The sequence below is a fragment of the Elgaria multicarinata genome, chromosome 9 (assembly GCF_023053635.1).
Source record: "Elgaria multicarinata webbii isolate HBS135686 ecotype San Diego chromosome 9, rElgMul1.1.pri, whole genome shotgun sequence".
Lineage (NCBI taxonomy): Eukaryota > Metazoa > Chordata > Lepidosauria > Squamata > Anguidae > Elgaria > Elgaria multicarinata.
Window position 1 is genome coordinate 97,356,593 of NC_086179.1, and position 14,845 is coordinate 97,371,437.

At 39.4% G+C, this 14,845-nt stretch overlaps 1 protein-coding gene across 1 annotated transcript in view; it reads left to right on the forward strand.

Moving 5' to 3' along the window:
- Positions 1–14,845, forward strand: part of CCDC91 (coiled-coil domain containing 91) — a 141,374-nt gene that overhangs the window by 78,311 nt on the left and 48,218 nt on the right. The window contains exon 8 of the mRNA XM_063134388.1: positions 5,999–6,106. Within this exon, the coding sequence (XP_062990458.1) occupies positions 5,999–6,106 (108 nt within the window). The remainder of the gene's footprint in view (positions 1–5,998; positions 6,107–14,845) is intronic.

A 14,845-nucleotide genomic window follows, 5' to 3' on the forward strand; every position in this document is an offset into this window, starting at 1 on the left:
ACCTGAAAATGTGCCGCTTCTCCATAGTATAGTGATCCCATTAGCTGGCCCTGCCTTCTGCCTGCAAAGAAGTTAACCCTTTGCCACCTGGTCTCTTTGCTGCTGAGCAGAAGGAAACTTCACATTAAGGCCAACTTCCCATCATAGACAGTTCCATGTAATATATTTTTAGTTCCATGTAGCATATAACCCTGGAGGTGGTGCTGTTCGTAATGGCTCCACAAACTTGTGACTCAAACTGTAATATTTCTAGGCATATTGGTTTCTTGGTTTCATGTGACTAGCTCTGAGAAAGCCAGAGCATGGGAAAAGGAATAAAATACATTTCGGATAGTTGGGTTTTTTAATTTAATATTTTTTCCTTGACAGTACTAAACATAACTAAATTTTCCACCTCACTCATAATATTGGCACACTGATCAGAGGAGGCCTTTTTTTATTTAACTCACACAACAAATAAAACTATCAGTTTCTTTTCCTGATCTATAAGCCAACATGTAGCTATAGATTGAAGGATGAGATTTAAAACTTGGCAAAACTGTATCTTTGATTAGCCAGCAAAGCTATTGAAGGCTATGCCAAGACAGAAATTTAAGAGCTGCCTCAGAGCCAAGTTTAGTCAACCACCATCAGTTTGAATATTAAATCTTCATTTTTCTCAGACCCTTTCTAGTCCTGCTTATTATGATAAAATGGAGACTAAGTGTATTGGATGAAGGAAGCATTGGATGAAAAAAAGGATATAATTCAAACCATCGCTATGGATTATCTATTCTGATTTGCAATATTATAATTTTCAAAATACTTTATTTACTACGGAGTAGTCAAATATTGGAATATCTGTTCTAAAGAGTTGTAGTGTTGTGTGTTGAATCAATAGGAATTAATTAAGAAGTTTGTCTGTGATTAGCTTCTCTATTTCTGGATGCAGAAATTTATTTATTACATATTTACAGCACCATGTACACTGATGGTGCTATAATAATAATAATAATAATAATAATAATAATAATAATAATACTGCCCATCAGCCGAAGCTCTCTGGGCAGTGCACAATTAAAAACCATATAACAAATACAGATAAATTTAAAACATTAAGTGTTAAAAAGGCAATATAAAAGCCAGCTAAGTTAAAAACCAGGGAAAGCCTATGTAAAGAGGTATGTTTTCAGGAGGCATTTAAAAGATGTAACGTTTTCTGCCTCCCAAACCGCACGAGGGAGGGTTTTCCAGAGGGTGGGTGCTGCTACAGAGAAGGCCCACCGCTGAGGTTCTTCATGGCACAGCATTCTGTTCATTTTGGGATGGTCAGTAGGACCTCCTCTGACAATCGTAGTTGTCGACTGGGTATATATAAGGGAAGGTGTTCTGCTAGGTATCCTGGTCCATAGCTTTTTAGGGCTTTGTAGCATAACCTTGTATGTGGCTCGGAAGCTAACAAGCACTCAGTGCAGTTCTTTTAAGACTGGTTTAATCTGAGCAGAGCTAGGTGTCCCTGTGTGCACCCTAGGTGCTCCATTCTGCACTAGCTGCAGCTTCTGAACCACACACATGGGTAGCCCCACATAGAGCACATTACAATAGTCTAATTGTGAGGTTACCAGTACATGAATGACCATGGCTAGGCTATCCCTATCCAGAAACAGGCGTAGTTGGCATACCAACCAAAGTTGATAAATGGGTGCTTTGGGCCACCGAGGTCACCTGATTCTCCAGTGACAAAGATGGATCCAAGAGCACCCCGAAAAGATGGACCTGCTCCTTCAGAGGGAGTGCAACCCCATCCAGAACAGGCAAACACCCCAATTCCCAGACATGGGAACCACCAACCCACAAGGCCTCTGTCTTATCGGGATTCAGCTTCAGTTTGTTGGCCCTCATCCAAGCTATGTCTGTATCCAAGCACTGGTTCAGAACATGCAAGGCCTCTCCTGATTCAGATGTTACAGAGAAATAGAGCTGGGTGTCATCAGCATACTGGTGACACCTTGCCCAAAATCTCCTGATGACTACTCCCAGCGGCTTCATATAGATATTAAATAACATCAGGAAAAGGATGGTGCCCTGTGGCACCGCATAGTTCAACTGCCATAGAGCAGAAGTACATTCCCCCAATACCATTTTCTGGAACCTGACCCCCGCAAGTATGAGATGAATCACTGTAAAACAGTGCCTCCAACCCCCAACTTCACAAATTGAAGTTGCCGTGAAATTAGGATTACACATGAAATTGGGGATAACCTTGCACACTAGAAATTGATCCTTAAAAAAGAGAGACCAGCTTCAGATAGATGTTTTTTTAAAAAGGGTAGGACACTTGGTATTATTACTAATTAAAATGGAATAGAAACTTGATTGATGGGCAAGCACTTCTTGTTTGGCTTTAAAACATAGGTAAGACCAATACAATTGAAGTCTTATGGTCATTTGCTTTGACATGTAGGAATTCGCTCCTTTCCAATACCAGATTTTGTGCTCCTCTGGTTTTACTTTACAGCAATCTGTTTGCTGAGCCACAGCACAAAGCAATGTATAAATTCTAGAGAAGGATAATGTTAAAATATCCTGGAACACTATAGCAAATTCCTAAAATGTCGAACTGTAATAATCGCAGAGATAAGACTAAAGAAGCAGTTTTTGAATGAATTGTTGAATTCTATTTCCGTAAGACGGTGGCTACAAACTATATTAAGCTCCATTGAAAGCAGTGGCAGATAATATGGCATTGTTTATTATGGAGTGGATGGAATTGTGGAATGAAGAAAAGAACTGAATGAAGAAGAACTGAATAGAATTTCTGGGATATACAGTACATAGTGATTTTGGATTGTGTAGTTCTGGTCCTCAAAACCTTTACCAGTCTTCGGCTAGTGCCAAATCTTAAGGAGACGCTGTTTTAAACATTTAAAATGCTTGCACATAACCAGGAGAGCTGGCCAAAGAGAAATGACGGCTGGATTCAAAGGGATGTGTTCAATGCTCCAAATCTGCAATTTGGCTTGTAACTAGGGGATGCAGAAAACTAATTAAGTGCGTGATCATATTTTTTGGGTGTATACCTGTGGTGAATGGCTGTCATAAGCAGATTAGTTTGACTCAAAGTTCTTTTAGTTATATATTCTCTTTATTAATTATTATAAGAATAGTTTAAGGGGGGAACTTGATAAGAAGAAGGGATTGGAAATGCTTCGGTTCTGATTCATGGTTTCGTTCCAGCTAAAGACGTGTGAAGATTGTTGGCTGAAAAGGAGTTTGTCAGGTTGTATTGGTAGGGAACAAGTTCCCCCCCAGCTTAAAACTAGTGGGACATTAGGTGATGAAAGAAGGGGATAGAAAAGCCCCTGAAGGGAAGAGGGTTTTCTCCTTGGGAGTGCCAAATAGCATATCTAGGTAGTAAGGTTTGAATAATTACAAAGGGGATAAACAGTGGATTACATTGATCTGCTATTTAGTTCCGTATATGGTAGGTTGTTATTTTGGATGTGTATCTCATGACAAGACCTCATAACAGAAATATGTTTTTGTTTTCTGTTGTTAACACCTAAAATATCACTAATTATTTATTAAAGACCTGGTTATTTTAAATTTCAAATAACTGTGTACGTATCCAGTTTACGAAAATCCTGTGCCTAATACCAACTTGTGGTACCAAACAGCTCTTTATAGATGTAACCTTAAAAGGGTGTTTTAATTGTGCTATATCTTAATAAGTTGAGAAAGGATATTATTAGTTTGTAGCAGTGGCAAAGGTGCATGCAATGTTGTTTCTGATTTAAACTCAGTGGTGGGAGCATGGGAGTTTATAGGCAAAGTCAGCAGTCTTTCAAACTAGTGAGATTTTAGATACCAATAAAGAGGTATACGGGACCAGCTGGTTGTCACAACACCTAAGATTACAGAGATTGTTAATCTAAAAATGTAATGGACAGGGGTTAGAGGCCTAAATGCATCATTGGGCTGTTTTGGAACTCCAGCACCCTTCAGAGGGAGAGAGAGGGGTGGTGGTGGGGTTGCTGCCAGAAAGGAGGAGAAACTGAAAATCCTGCATTAAGCATTTTGATCCTGATCATCGTATGGGAACATTTATATCATGCAGTTATACTTCAGAGGCAGACTAGATTTACTGCCTTATAATGTGTGGGTTTGGCGTTCGCTTGTTTTTGAAAATGCACTATAACTGAAAGAATATTAGCAATCAAAATAGCAGCTGATCATCCACACCTTTAATGCGATACACACCATTACTTGTTTCTACTACCTATGGCATTTTCACTGAATTTGAGGATAGGAATGAGTTTTGGGGGGATTGTCATAAGACTTAGGGTTAGGAAAACTCGAGTTATTTTGTATAAGGAAAGATACTGTTAAAAGGTACTGTTACCATTTGTCCCAGCCCATTGGTATGAAGGCCCATGGTGGATGAAGCAACCTTGCTGAAGCTGGGCCTGGGCCATGCCTGGACTGGAGAATACTAAGGCATCTTTGCAACATTTTTTTCTTGAAAAGTGAGATTCAGAATAATTTAATAATTTATGATGCAAATAAATATTAAATTGGTGAATCAGTTCAGCTGCTAAATGTCAGGACATTCTGAGAGTTCTTGGCATTTGAATGATTTCAGATGCCAAGAAACTATCTTTGAATTATTAATGTTTATTGGTGTATGTCTTAGAATTTTAGTGAAAGTCCTACTGACTTCCAGTAACCATGTCTTCCCTAATAATGTTAATATTTGTAAAACCAAGTTAAGTTCTACCCCAAAAATATGTGCTACAAGTTCCATAGTATGGGTATGAAAGCAAATACAGTCACGAGTTAACTGCTCTGCTAAATTGATAATAGAATTGCAAAAGTGCTAATACTTTGCAGTTGTGGTACAACATTTGCAAGGACAAGTACATAGAAAAGGATGATGACTAGTTGAAAAAAAAATCTGTTCCAGGCTTTTTGCATATATGCAGCATCTTGCTTAATGCTTCCCACCAACAACATTTGCTATTTCCAAAATAAAATTCTATTTTAAGAGATCTGGAATACTTTGCTTGCTTGTTCATGCATGCCAACGTTCTGTTTTGGATAAAGTAGGCCTCTTTTAGCATAATTATAATTGCAAACAGTTCAGTGCACAAATTTATTTAAACGTTGTTTTTTGTGCATAGTGTTATGTCTGTCACGTGAGTAGAAAGAAGTAATGTAAATACCATATGTTATTAGAAGTAATTAGGATTAGATGGTGCCACGGTGGGATGGATAACAGAAACTGGTGAAACTATCAAATAGTTGAAGGAAATGGGTGACTCTAATATAAATTTGGCTTCTCTTGTAATTGGCTTTTCATTGGCTGGATTTCCCCCATCCCAAATACATATGCTTTATGTTTGCTCACCTGAGCCGTAAATGGTTCTGATTTGGTATAGTTTTGGTGTGATTGTTTTTTGCTTTTACGTTTTCTCAGTTCTGATCTCTTAGAGTTGGAGTGTGAAGTATTTTGGGGGCATTGCTTCTATATTTTCAAATAACTCATAATTTCCATCTGTTTTTACTTAACTTGTGGTTGTGAAGATCATGCTTGGCCCATGGGATCTAACAATGTGTGCTGAGAGGATGTGGAGTTTTGTCAGCCAGTGAAATATGTCTGGCTCTCCCCCTGCCCCCCGCCCATGGCTCTCATATGCCTTTCATCTTGTGTGGTCTCTCTGAACTGGATATGTTTAACAGCACTGCTCACCTTCCCTATCTGTTACTCATCTTTTAAATATAAGCTCTTCATAAGGAACATGAGAACCAAACCAGCAATTCTCATTACCGAAATATAAAACTGAAATTAGACTGTTATTAACATTTGTCTTAGAAACTGTATATATCTAGTCTGTGGGATATTAAATTCTATTTGCATGTGCATGTCGCTTAATACGAAATGTATTTTTAAAAAATCCCTTATAGTAGCATGCTGACCGTCTTCTCCACTGATGCCAGACCGCTGTATTCTTTGTTTCAGGCTTTACTGCAATCTGTAGTTCAGCAACGCGAAGAAGCCATTGAAAAACAGTATGCATCTGCAATTGAAAAGCAGGCACATAAGTGTGAAGAAATGCTTGTTGCTCAGGTAATTGCTGTGTTTCTTCACATAAGCTCATGTAAATACATGTGCATGTATTGCTAGTATTCAAAGAGCTACTTAGAAAGTCAGAATGGCATGTTCCTGTCCAGCAGTATTCTGACAATTTAAAAAAGGAGCAGAAAGCCACCATATCTTATCACAAACAGCTTTTGAGACTTTACTTAGTTTGAAATGTTGTTTCCTAAATAGTATGAGGGGCTGCTCTTTGAGAGATACAAGTGCAAAGCTATCTTTGGTTGTGTGGCTCTACGTTCTGTTTTTTTTAAAAAACAAAAACAAACCACACACATTTCTTTATAACAATTTAGTATGCACCATCATTATTGTTACATCTGAACACATTATGGCTGTGTTCAGATATAACAATAAACTCTGCTATTAATGTATTGAATTAATCAATTTAATTTTTTTGAAAACGTAATTCCTGCCCTCCAAAGACCTTCAAATGTATTGTCAAAGTTGAGCAGAAAGTATGGTTATAGCTGTTATGGACATGAAGAGTAACTTCAAAATAGGATTCTAGCATGTTTCAAAGTTCAGTAATGGGAGCCTCTAAAGACCTTCAAATGTATTGTTTTCAAACACGAGAGCATCTTAGCTTAGTGATCTTTCATCTTTCAAACAGGAGCCACTTTGTTTCCAGGTATTGAGGGCTATAAACAAAACTTAATTTGGAAGATTAGAGATTGAATGCCGGGGGCCCAGTCACTGGCCCGAAAGGAAGAGGTTGCCACTCTTCCCTAGTAGAACACCATCAGGAGGCAGAACATTTTCTGTTTAACTACCGTATTTCTTCGATTCTAAGATGCCATCGATTGTAAGACGCATACTAATTTCAGTACCATCAACAGAAAAAAAGCTTTGATTCTAAGAAATAATAAACGCACCCGCGATTCTAAGGCGCACCCCGTTTTTAGAGATGTTTATATGGGAAAAAAGTGCGTCTTAGAATCGAAGAAATACGGTAGTTACATGAACCAAAATAATATAAGTAACTTATAATATATTCTAAATGAATATAATCTTTCTCACCCTGATTTTAGAATTGAGTATTGGGACTGTCATTTTAATTCACATCTTTATTTCTTGTTTGTTTTAGTTCATTCTGTCCAAATAATGGTACAAATCTATATTAAAATAATGAACTAGATTATAGGGAACCGTTATATTTAAAATATAATTTATAATATATGTATAATCCTGGATTGATGGGGTGGAACTCTTGAGCATGAGTCTGGATGGGATGGATGAGAGAGAACAAGCTGAAGTTTAATTCAGGAAAGATGCAGGTTTTGTTTGGGGAAGCTGGCATATCCGGGTAGTGGCGTGAAACCAATTTTGGATGGGGTTGCAATCCCCTTAAAAGCCCAGCAGGTGCACAGTTTGGGACGCTCCAGGACATGTTGTCTGGTGAGTAATAGTTAGCACCTTTGGTCAGGAGTACTTTTTACACATTTTGGTTTGTACACTACTTGCAACTCTATCTGGAGTGGTCAGAATTCACTTTAGTTACCTATTGATTGGTTTACCTCCAAACATGACTGCTGCAACGTGCTTTACATAGGACTGCCTTTGAAGATAGTCCAGAAGCTGCAGCCAGTACAAAATGAGGCCACCTGTATACTGCAGTGGATAAGGAAGGCCGAAAACATAATTCTGATCATGTGCCAGCTGTGCTGGCTGCCAATAAATTCTGGGTCCCAATTCAAAATGCTGCCAATAACTTTTAATGTCCTAAATTGCATGGGACTATGTTATTTGAAGGACCTTCACTCATACAGTCCTACCTATATGTTAAGACCTGCCACATGGGTCCTTCTTGAATGGCCACCATTGAGATCAGTTCCTTCTGTCCATGTGTTGAGGTGAGCCTTGAAAATATTCTTCATTAATGCCAACTTCAGCTGAGGTTGCAGTTAGTTTTGTATTTCATAACAGTTTCTCAATGTACTTTGCATATTTGATAATGCTGCTCTGGTTTTTGTACATAATTTTGTGAGGGCATAGTCCTAAAAGACAAAATCAGGGGTGCATAACCCACAGGCCACATGGGGTCCATGGCTACCTCTGGTGTGGCCCACACAGCCAGTAGCACCCTCCTGCTTTTCCCCTGTACCCAGCTGACCTGCCCACTTCCAGGCCCTGCACCCTCTCCTGATCAGCAGCTGATCTGAGAGAGAACTTTTCCTTGCTGAACAGTGAAAATTCACTCCTGTCCTATATATATCTCCTATTCCTTGTTCTCTTAAAAGAGATTGTTGGGTGTGTCTGTTTTTGTAAAAACCAACACCCAAGTATTTCTTGCAATATGGACCATTTTTCTAACTTTCCTGAATGTTGTTCAAATTTAGTAATAGAAAAATATGCAAAATTCTTTTAAAAAGCAGGCAAAATGTGCATTCCCCCCCCCCCCTCCATAGGCTAAAGCATGAAAATGCACATTTTGGAGGGAGTTGTGCTTTTGGGGAGATCTGTGCATTTTCACACACATGAATTTGCGGAAAGTCGTAAACTAAAAAAACACCGATTCCATTGATGAGCAGATGATGGAACGAAAAGCTCCTGAAAATCTATGAAACACAGATGGAACAGATTTTACATAATCTCTACATCTGGGGAAGAAGATCTAAATTTTCATATTGACAAAGTTAGCTGGAGTGAATTGTGGCTTAGCCCTCTATTCAGGACTATTTCAACATGATTAAAGGCAAAACAACGTATCACGGGTATTATTGCTCCAGCACTTAAATGCCTTTCCTCACAATGTTGTAGATGATGCAGTCGGAACACTATTTCACATATATGAGGTGGAATTGCCCTGAACGCCATATGTTTTGGGGCATTATATCAGACATAATAATTTCCTGTATTGTCATCTCAGGTCCTCATTGAGTACTCCTCTCCATAACTGACAAAGTGCAAGGTTACATAACTCAGAGTGAACTAGTCACGTCCATGCTAATGGTGGCTGGAAAGTAACTGGAAAGCAAGCCCTGGTTGCTCACGACAGGGCTGGTTTTCTAAAATCTGGAAAACTGCACTCTCTGAATGATTCACTCACCAGATTAGAGTTTTAAGGGGGATCTGCAAATATGATCACTTTTTAGAGATATGTTTTCCATTTATCTCCTTCATAAAGAAGGGCATAATTGAACACGAACCTTTGGCACGCCAGATGTCATTCTGGAAAGATCTAATACAGTGAAGACAAGACTGATCTGAGGAGATGGTGAAATCATTTGATAGGAACCCTTTTATGTTTGTATTGTTGGTGTTTATTATGTGTATTGTTATTGATATTATCTTGCACCTATACAATAGCTAAATAAGAACTATATTGTCAAAACCAAAAAAAAAAAAAAAAATTGGCCCAACCAAACACAAAAAATCTTTGTCCTTAATGAGGAATTAGATATTTCCCCCCTCTACTGTAAGTAAGGCTTTTTACTTTGGTTTTTCTTTGTGGTTAGCTAACCCAGGACAATGTCTTGCTTCTAATCTCTCCAAGAGTGCTATCACCTGAGTGAGGGCCTGCCAACACAAATATAAGATATTTAATCTCCTGCCTTGAGCAATAATTTTACCTGCCAGTTATTGAGTTGAAGAGACATATCTTTCAGAATTCTGTGAAAGCTATTTTAAAGGTAGTAAGTGTAAGTAGGCAATTATGTAGTTCATATTAATTTTACTTGTTGTTTCTTATTGTTTATTCTAAGCAATTTAATTATAAGCATTGCTTGTGGGGTTTTGCCCCTGAAGAATGCCCCTAAAAATAGCAACCCTGAAATTGGGCTTTCTTAAGCATTTTGAGAAGTATTCTTTCTCTATGGATATGTGGGTGGTGGTGGCCCCCAGCCAGAGAAAGGGGAAAGAGTGTTGGCAGGTATGACATAATAAGTGTTATGTGGCCGAAGGGACACAGAGTTACAGTTACTCATAGTAAGCTAAGTTTATAGGTGGCATTCATCAGGCAGATAGGAAATGGTCATCAGCAGCTGTGGTCCTTTGTTGTCAGGAGTTGCCAGGACTCAAATGGAGAACCTTTGGGACTGGGTGTGGCAGCCCTGTGTGGTGACTTGCTTTTGGCTCCCCCCTTGATCTCCATGTCTGTTCTTGGGTCCTGACCATTGGCTTTCCCCTCATGGCTCCTGGTTCTTGGTTCCCGGCTCACCTGTCGGCTACGTGAGGAATCCCCCAACTGCCTGGCCCATGGGTACATTTGGAGCTTTGAAAATCTGGCCTGGGCATCATCAAAAATTGGCTGCTGTGTTTGCTTTCTCTTTTGCTCGCGTGTGCAGGTGTCCCCTTGCTCACCTGCACACATTTACTGTCCTCCTCACTTCCTTGCTCTCTGCTGCTAGCCCACTCTGTCTCTGTGACTCTCAGTTAAGTATAAGATTGCAGACTAAGGTGCCCTAATGGTTTCAGTCTTGAAAAATAAAAAATTGGTATCGGCAACTCTTTCATCTTTTTCTCAGTGGAAGCCAATTAAAGTTGTTTATATTTCATAGATCAGCAATCTGAAATGCCTTACTTTCTGTGGAAAGATCCAGGGAGAGAAGGTTAAAGGAAATGGCATTATCAATAATAGAGCAGTTTGGTACCTAATCAGCAGGAACAAGAAACTGGAATCTGTTTATTTAATGTCCTGTTAGATTCCCACCCCCCGAGTTTTAGCAAAATAAAATAAAATATGTATTTCATTTCCTTAATTTCTCGTCGAGGACCTTTAATGCTAGGAGAAAATCACATGGACTGTGAGGAATTCTCATATTTCAGATCATTAGAGAAAGATGCAGCTGTTATAAAAAGTGCAGTACTTTGCCACAAATCCTTTGCCACAAATCCAACATATTGCACTGATCTAGCTAAGTTTGTTGTGACTACATTCTGACTTTTTCTCATGAATTTCTGTGGGAAATACTTACAACTAACTTCAGTTACGTTAGGACCAAGCAAATTCAGCACACTACCCTCAAATCCAAGACTGTCAACAGAGTACTATTTAAACCAATATATTTTTGTTTGCTAATACTGAGTTTAATAAAAAGCCGCTTTTTTTCTCCTTCGCCCCCGCCAATCTATTTTGGCAGAGAGTTGGTGAAGCAATACAAAACCTGTGTTTTAAGTGGGCTACTACGAACACTGGTATCTTGAATAATTACACTGCATTGGATTTAGCTGGTCTAAAATTCACCTTGCACAATAATTCAGTTGTTGTAGCTTCTGCCTAGGGTTGTATGAGAATTTAGTTTGTGCTTGCAAAACAAGCCCCATTCACAACCCAGAATGTGGACATGAGCAGGAGAATGTGGTTTCCAAAAACATTTGCAAATGGTTGAACTCACATTCACATTCAAAAACTGCATTTTTTTATAGAACACTCTGTTCTATAAAAAAAAAATGCAAAATTTAAAAATTGTGGAATTTCACGCTTTAAACTATGGGGAAGTTGGAACTCAGAAAAATTAACAATTTTCTTGTTCGCACAAATTAGAAATCGTAAATGAGACAAGATGTTTGGAGAATATGGTTGCATGCAAACATCACTTGTTTTCCTTATTTCTGCCTTAAAAAGCCAGTGTTCCTACATGCTGGCCATGTAATACTTAGCTGAGTGGATCACTGTGCACTGAAAATGGCTTTTGATGCAATTCCTTCTGAATTTTTCTTCCTCAAGTCACCCAGTATCGATGTTGAGGTAGTACTACCTCTTAGTCATGGTTAGGTAATAAAAATTCTATAAGCTTGCACACTCCTAGCCTTCTGTCTTCCACATTCATACGGTCTTTCCCCCTTTCCTTTTAGTTTCATTATTAATCATCATTAGTGTGTGTCTACACTGGCATTTTGGCTAACAATAGTCAGCCCAAATCTGTGTTTGCAAACACGCTTCTAACCATGTTTGCAAGTTATGATTTATCAAAACTAAAAGGAAGGGAGAAGAACTGGGGAGCTCAGGACTCCATAGGACGCCCCCAATCACCTGTTGAGGTCATTTAACCAGACACAGCAGGAAACTGGACAGTATTAAATATGCAGCAGGCAAGTGAGGATGATGAATGCCGCCAGAAGGGAGCACTGCTTAAAATCTTTGCTCTGACAGGAAGAGGTTGTGGCTTTCTGCATGAAACTTTTCAGGAATAACTTTATATATGTTATTCCAAATAGCATTAGTAATAACGTATTCAGCTACTGTTTCTGAATTAGAGAAGGCTGTCTGGAATCTCATAGTTGTAAACATGGATAGTAGAATCTCATTTACTGTATTTCAGTAGCCTATTTACTGATTTATTTAAGGTGCAGCTGGAGCACAGGTGGGATCTTCTCCTCTTTGCTCCAGCCATGCTGCATTTTGCCTAGACAGGCAATTTCACCCCATGTATTTATTTATTTATTGCATTTTCATACTGCCCAATAGCTGAAGCTCCCTGGGCGGTTTAGCTGCAGATTCAGAGAGGGTGAGAGAGGGAGCCTGGAAACTGAGTAAAGCCGTTTGCATGGCCTCCTGTTTTCCTCGCCCCCAGGACTGCCCTCTCTATGCTAAGTTTCTGAGCAGCTACAAGAGGCAGAAGAGAGGGTGGGGGGAGCAGTTTCTGGGCTTATGAGGTCAGAGCTCTGGTTCCCAGGAACCCAAGAACCCTATGCCCCCCTTCCCGCCCTCAGATACCTTAGCTGAATAATCCATTTTGTTCTAGAAAAGGCAGCAGAGCCATTGGCTTGGGAAACTGGGAAACAGGAAGACTGCATACAGTTTACTTGGTATCAAAGATAATTTCTCATGACCTTTTCCCAATACTATTCCTTGTTCCATTGTGGTGCCTAACTCAAATTTACTTTTTTGTGATCTCTGTCCCTCACACACATCTGGCTGCTGCACCTGCAGATGCCTGGGTCAGAACATTCTAGACCTGAGGAGCGTTTCGGAGGGAGCCTACCTCCATCCATTATTAACATATCCCCAGGTTCAGCTCCCACCTTCCCTAGTTCCTCATTGCCTGCTAAATCAGATACATTTTGAAAAACGTTCTCTAAGTCTCCTGGACAGATTAGGAGACTGAGTTGTTGAGTTTTCTTTGTGTGTATTCTTTCTTCTTGTATTTCTTCCTTTGCGTTTTTGATGATTGTTTTCTTTCTTCAGGACTTTGTTACACCTCTTACCGCCTTGCTGGTACTCTTCCAAAAATATGCTCATTGTGGGATTAAGCAACTCCTTCCAATGGTCTCTTCCTCTGTCTTCTGTGCCTCAGAGAGGGTCATCACACAGACTCTTACTGTCACTGCCTTGCCTTTACCAAAAAGCCACACTGCTTCTGAGGGAACAGGCACTGTTGATTGTGGCCCCTAATGGCCTTTAATGTCACTAACCGTACTGTTCCTTCCCAGCTCTGGCTGTTGTCACCTTTCTCTCCATTCAAAGGGAACTAATCATTTCTCCTTCAGCTGAAAGAATGCATTACTCATAGAGACAACCTGTTGAGAGAGCAAGCACAATGCCGATATGCACCAATAACGTATGATAATCTCGGTTTGTCACTATGTCCTTTGGGAAGGATTTTGCTCAAATGTGCATGTACTGCTGCAATAGAATCATAGAATAGCAGAGTTGGAAGGGGCCTACAAGGCCATTGAGTCCAACCCCCTGCTCAATGCAGGAATCCACCTTAAAGCATCCCTGACAGATGGTTCTCCAGCTGCCTCTTGAAGGCCTCTAGGGTAAGAGAGCCCACAACCTCTCTAGGTAACTGGTTCCATTGTCATACTGCATCTCTGCCCTGGTATAAACCAGAGTAGGATCCAGCTGGATCTAAGGCAACAGAGGTACATAAGATCCATTTTCCAAATCAGATTGAAGTGGAAGCAACTGATGGCAGCCATCTTGAAGATGATATTTTTAAGGAAAGGATCACTGTTGCAGACGATCAGTGGAATTAGTGGAATTAATGCTTGAGATGGCGCTACACCCTAGAATTTGTGTCTGCTAGCTGACAGCTGTGAGACCTCCTTTTAAAGAGCACAGACACAAGAAAGTACAAATTAATTCCCACTGTGGAGTGAATAGTTACAGCACATGGGGGATGTATTGTATAATATGCTTTCCCTCACTGCTCATTGCCCTACTTAGGGCCCATGATTTGGAAATCAGCTTTTTCTGTGCACAATTACCAATGCTAATTGAGGCCAGCATTAATTGCTAAATTACACTGAAATTCATATTATTTTATGGAAAGCTTTACTGTGCTTTAATATACACAATATGAAAGAGTGTGGTTCTGAGTATTGAATATTTCCCATCTTTCCTTTTCCACATACTGGATGAAGTGCTAGTAGTACATCTGGGCCTATAGAAAAGGTCACCCAACTTGGCTCACGGGTCTAGCCTGAAACTAGGCACAAGGCTCCAGGAGTTTGGAGAGGGGGAGCGTTAATCATATTCATTTCCCCTTAGTTTTTATTTCATTTTTAAAATTAGAAACAAATTGAAGTATTATTAGATTTTAAAAATTGATAATAATTTTGGCTTCCATTTTATATATTTTCTTATGTCTTTCTGCATTAAACCAAAAATAAAACCTGTACATTCAGTATGTTCTTACACTACTGTTTTATCGATTAGGAGTGGTGTGTGTATTTATGGAGTTGGGGGGAAGGAACATTCATTCATACAATTATTGCTCTGTGTGTGTGTGTGTGTAGTGATGCTAGCTGTTTGTGCAATTAAAT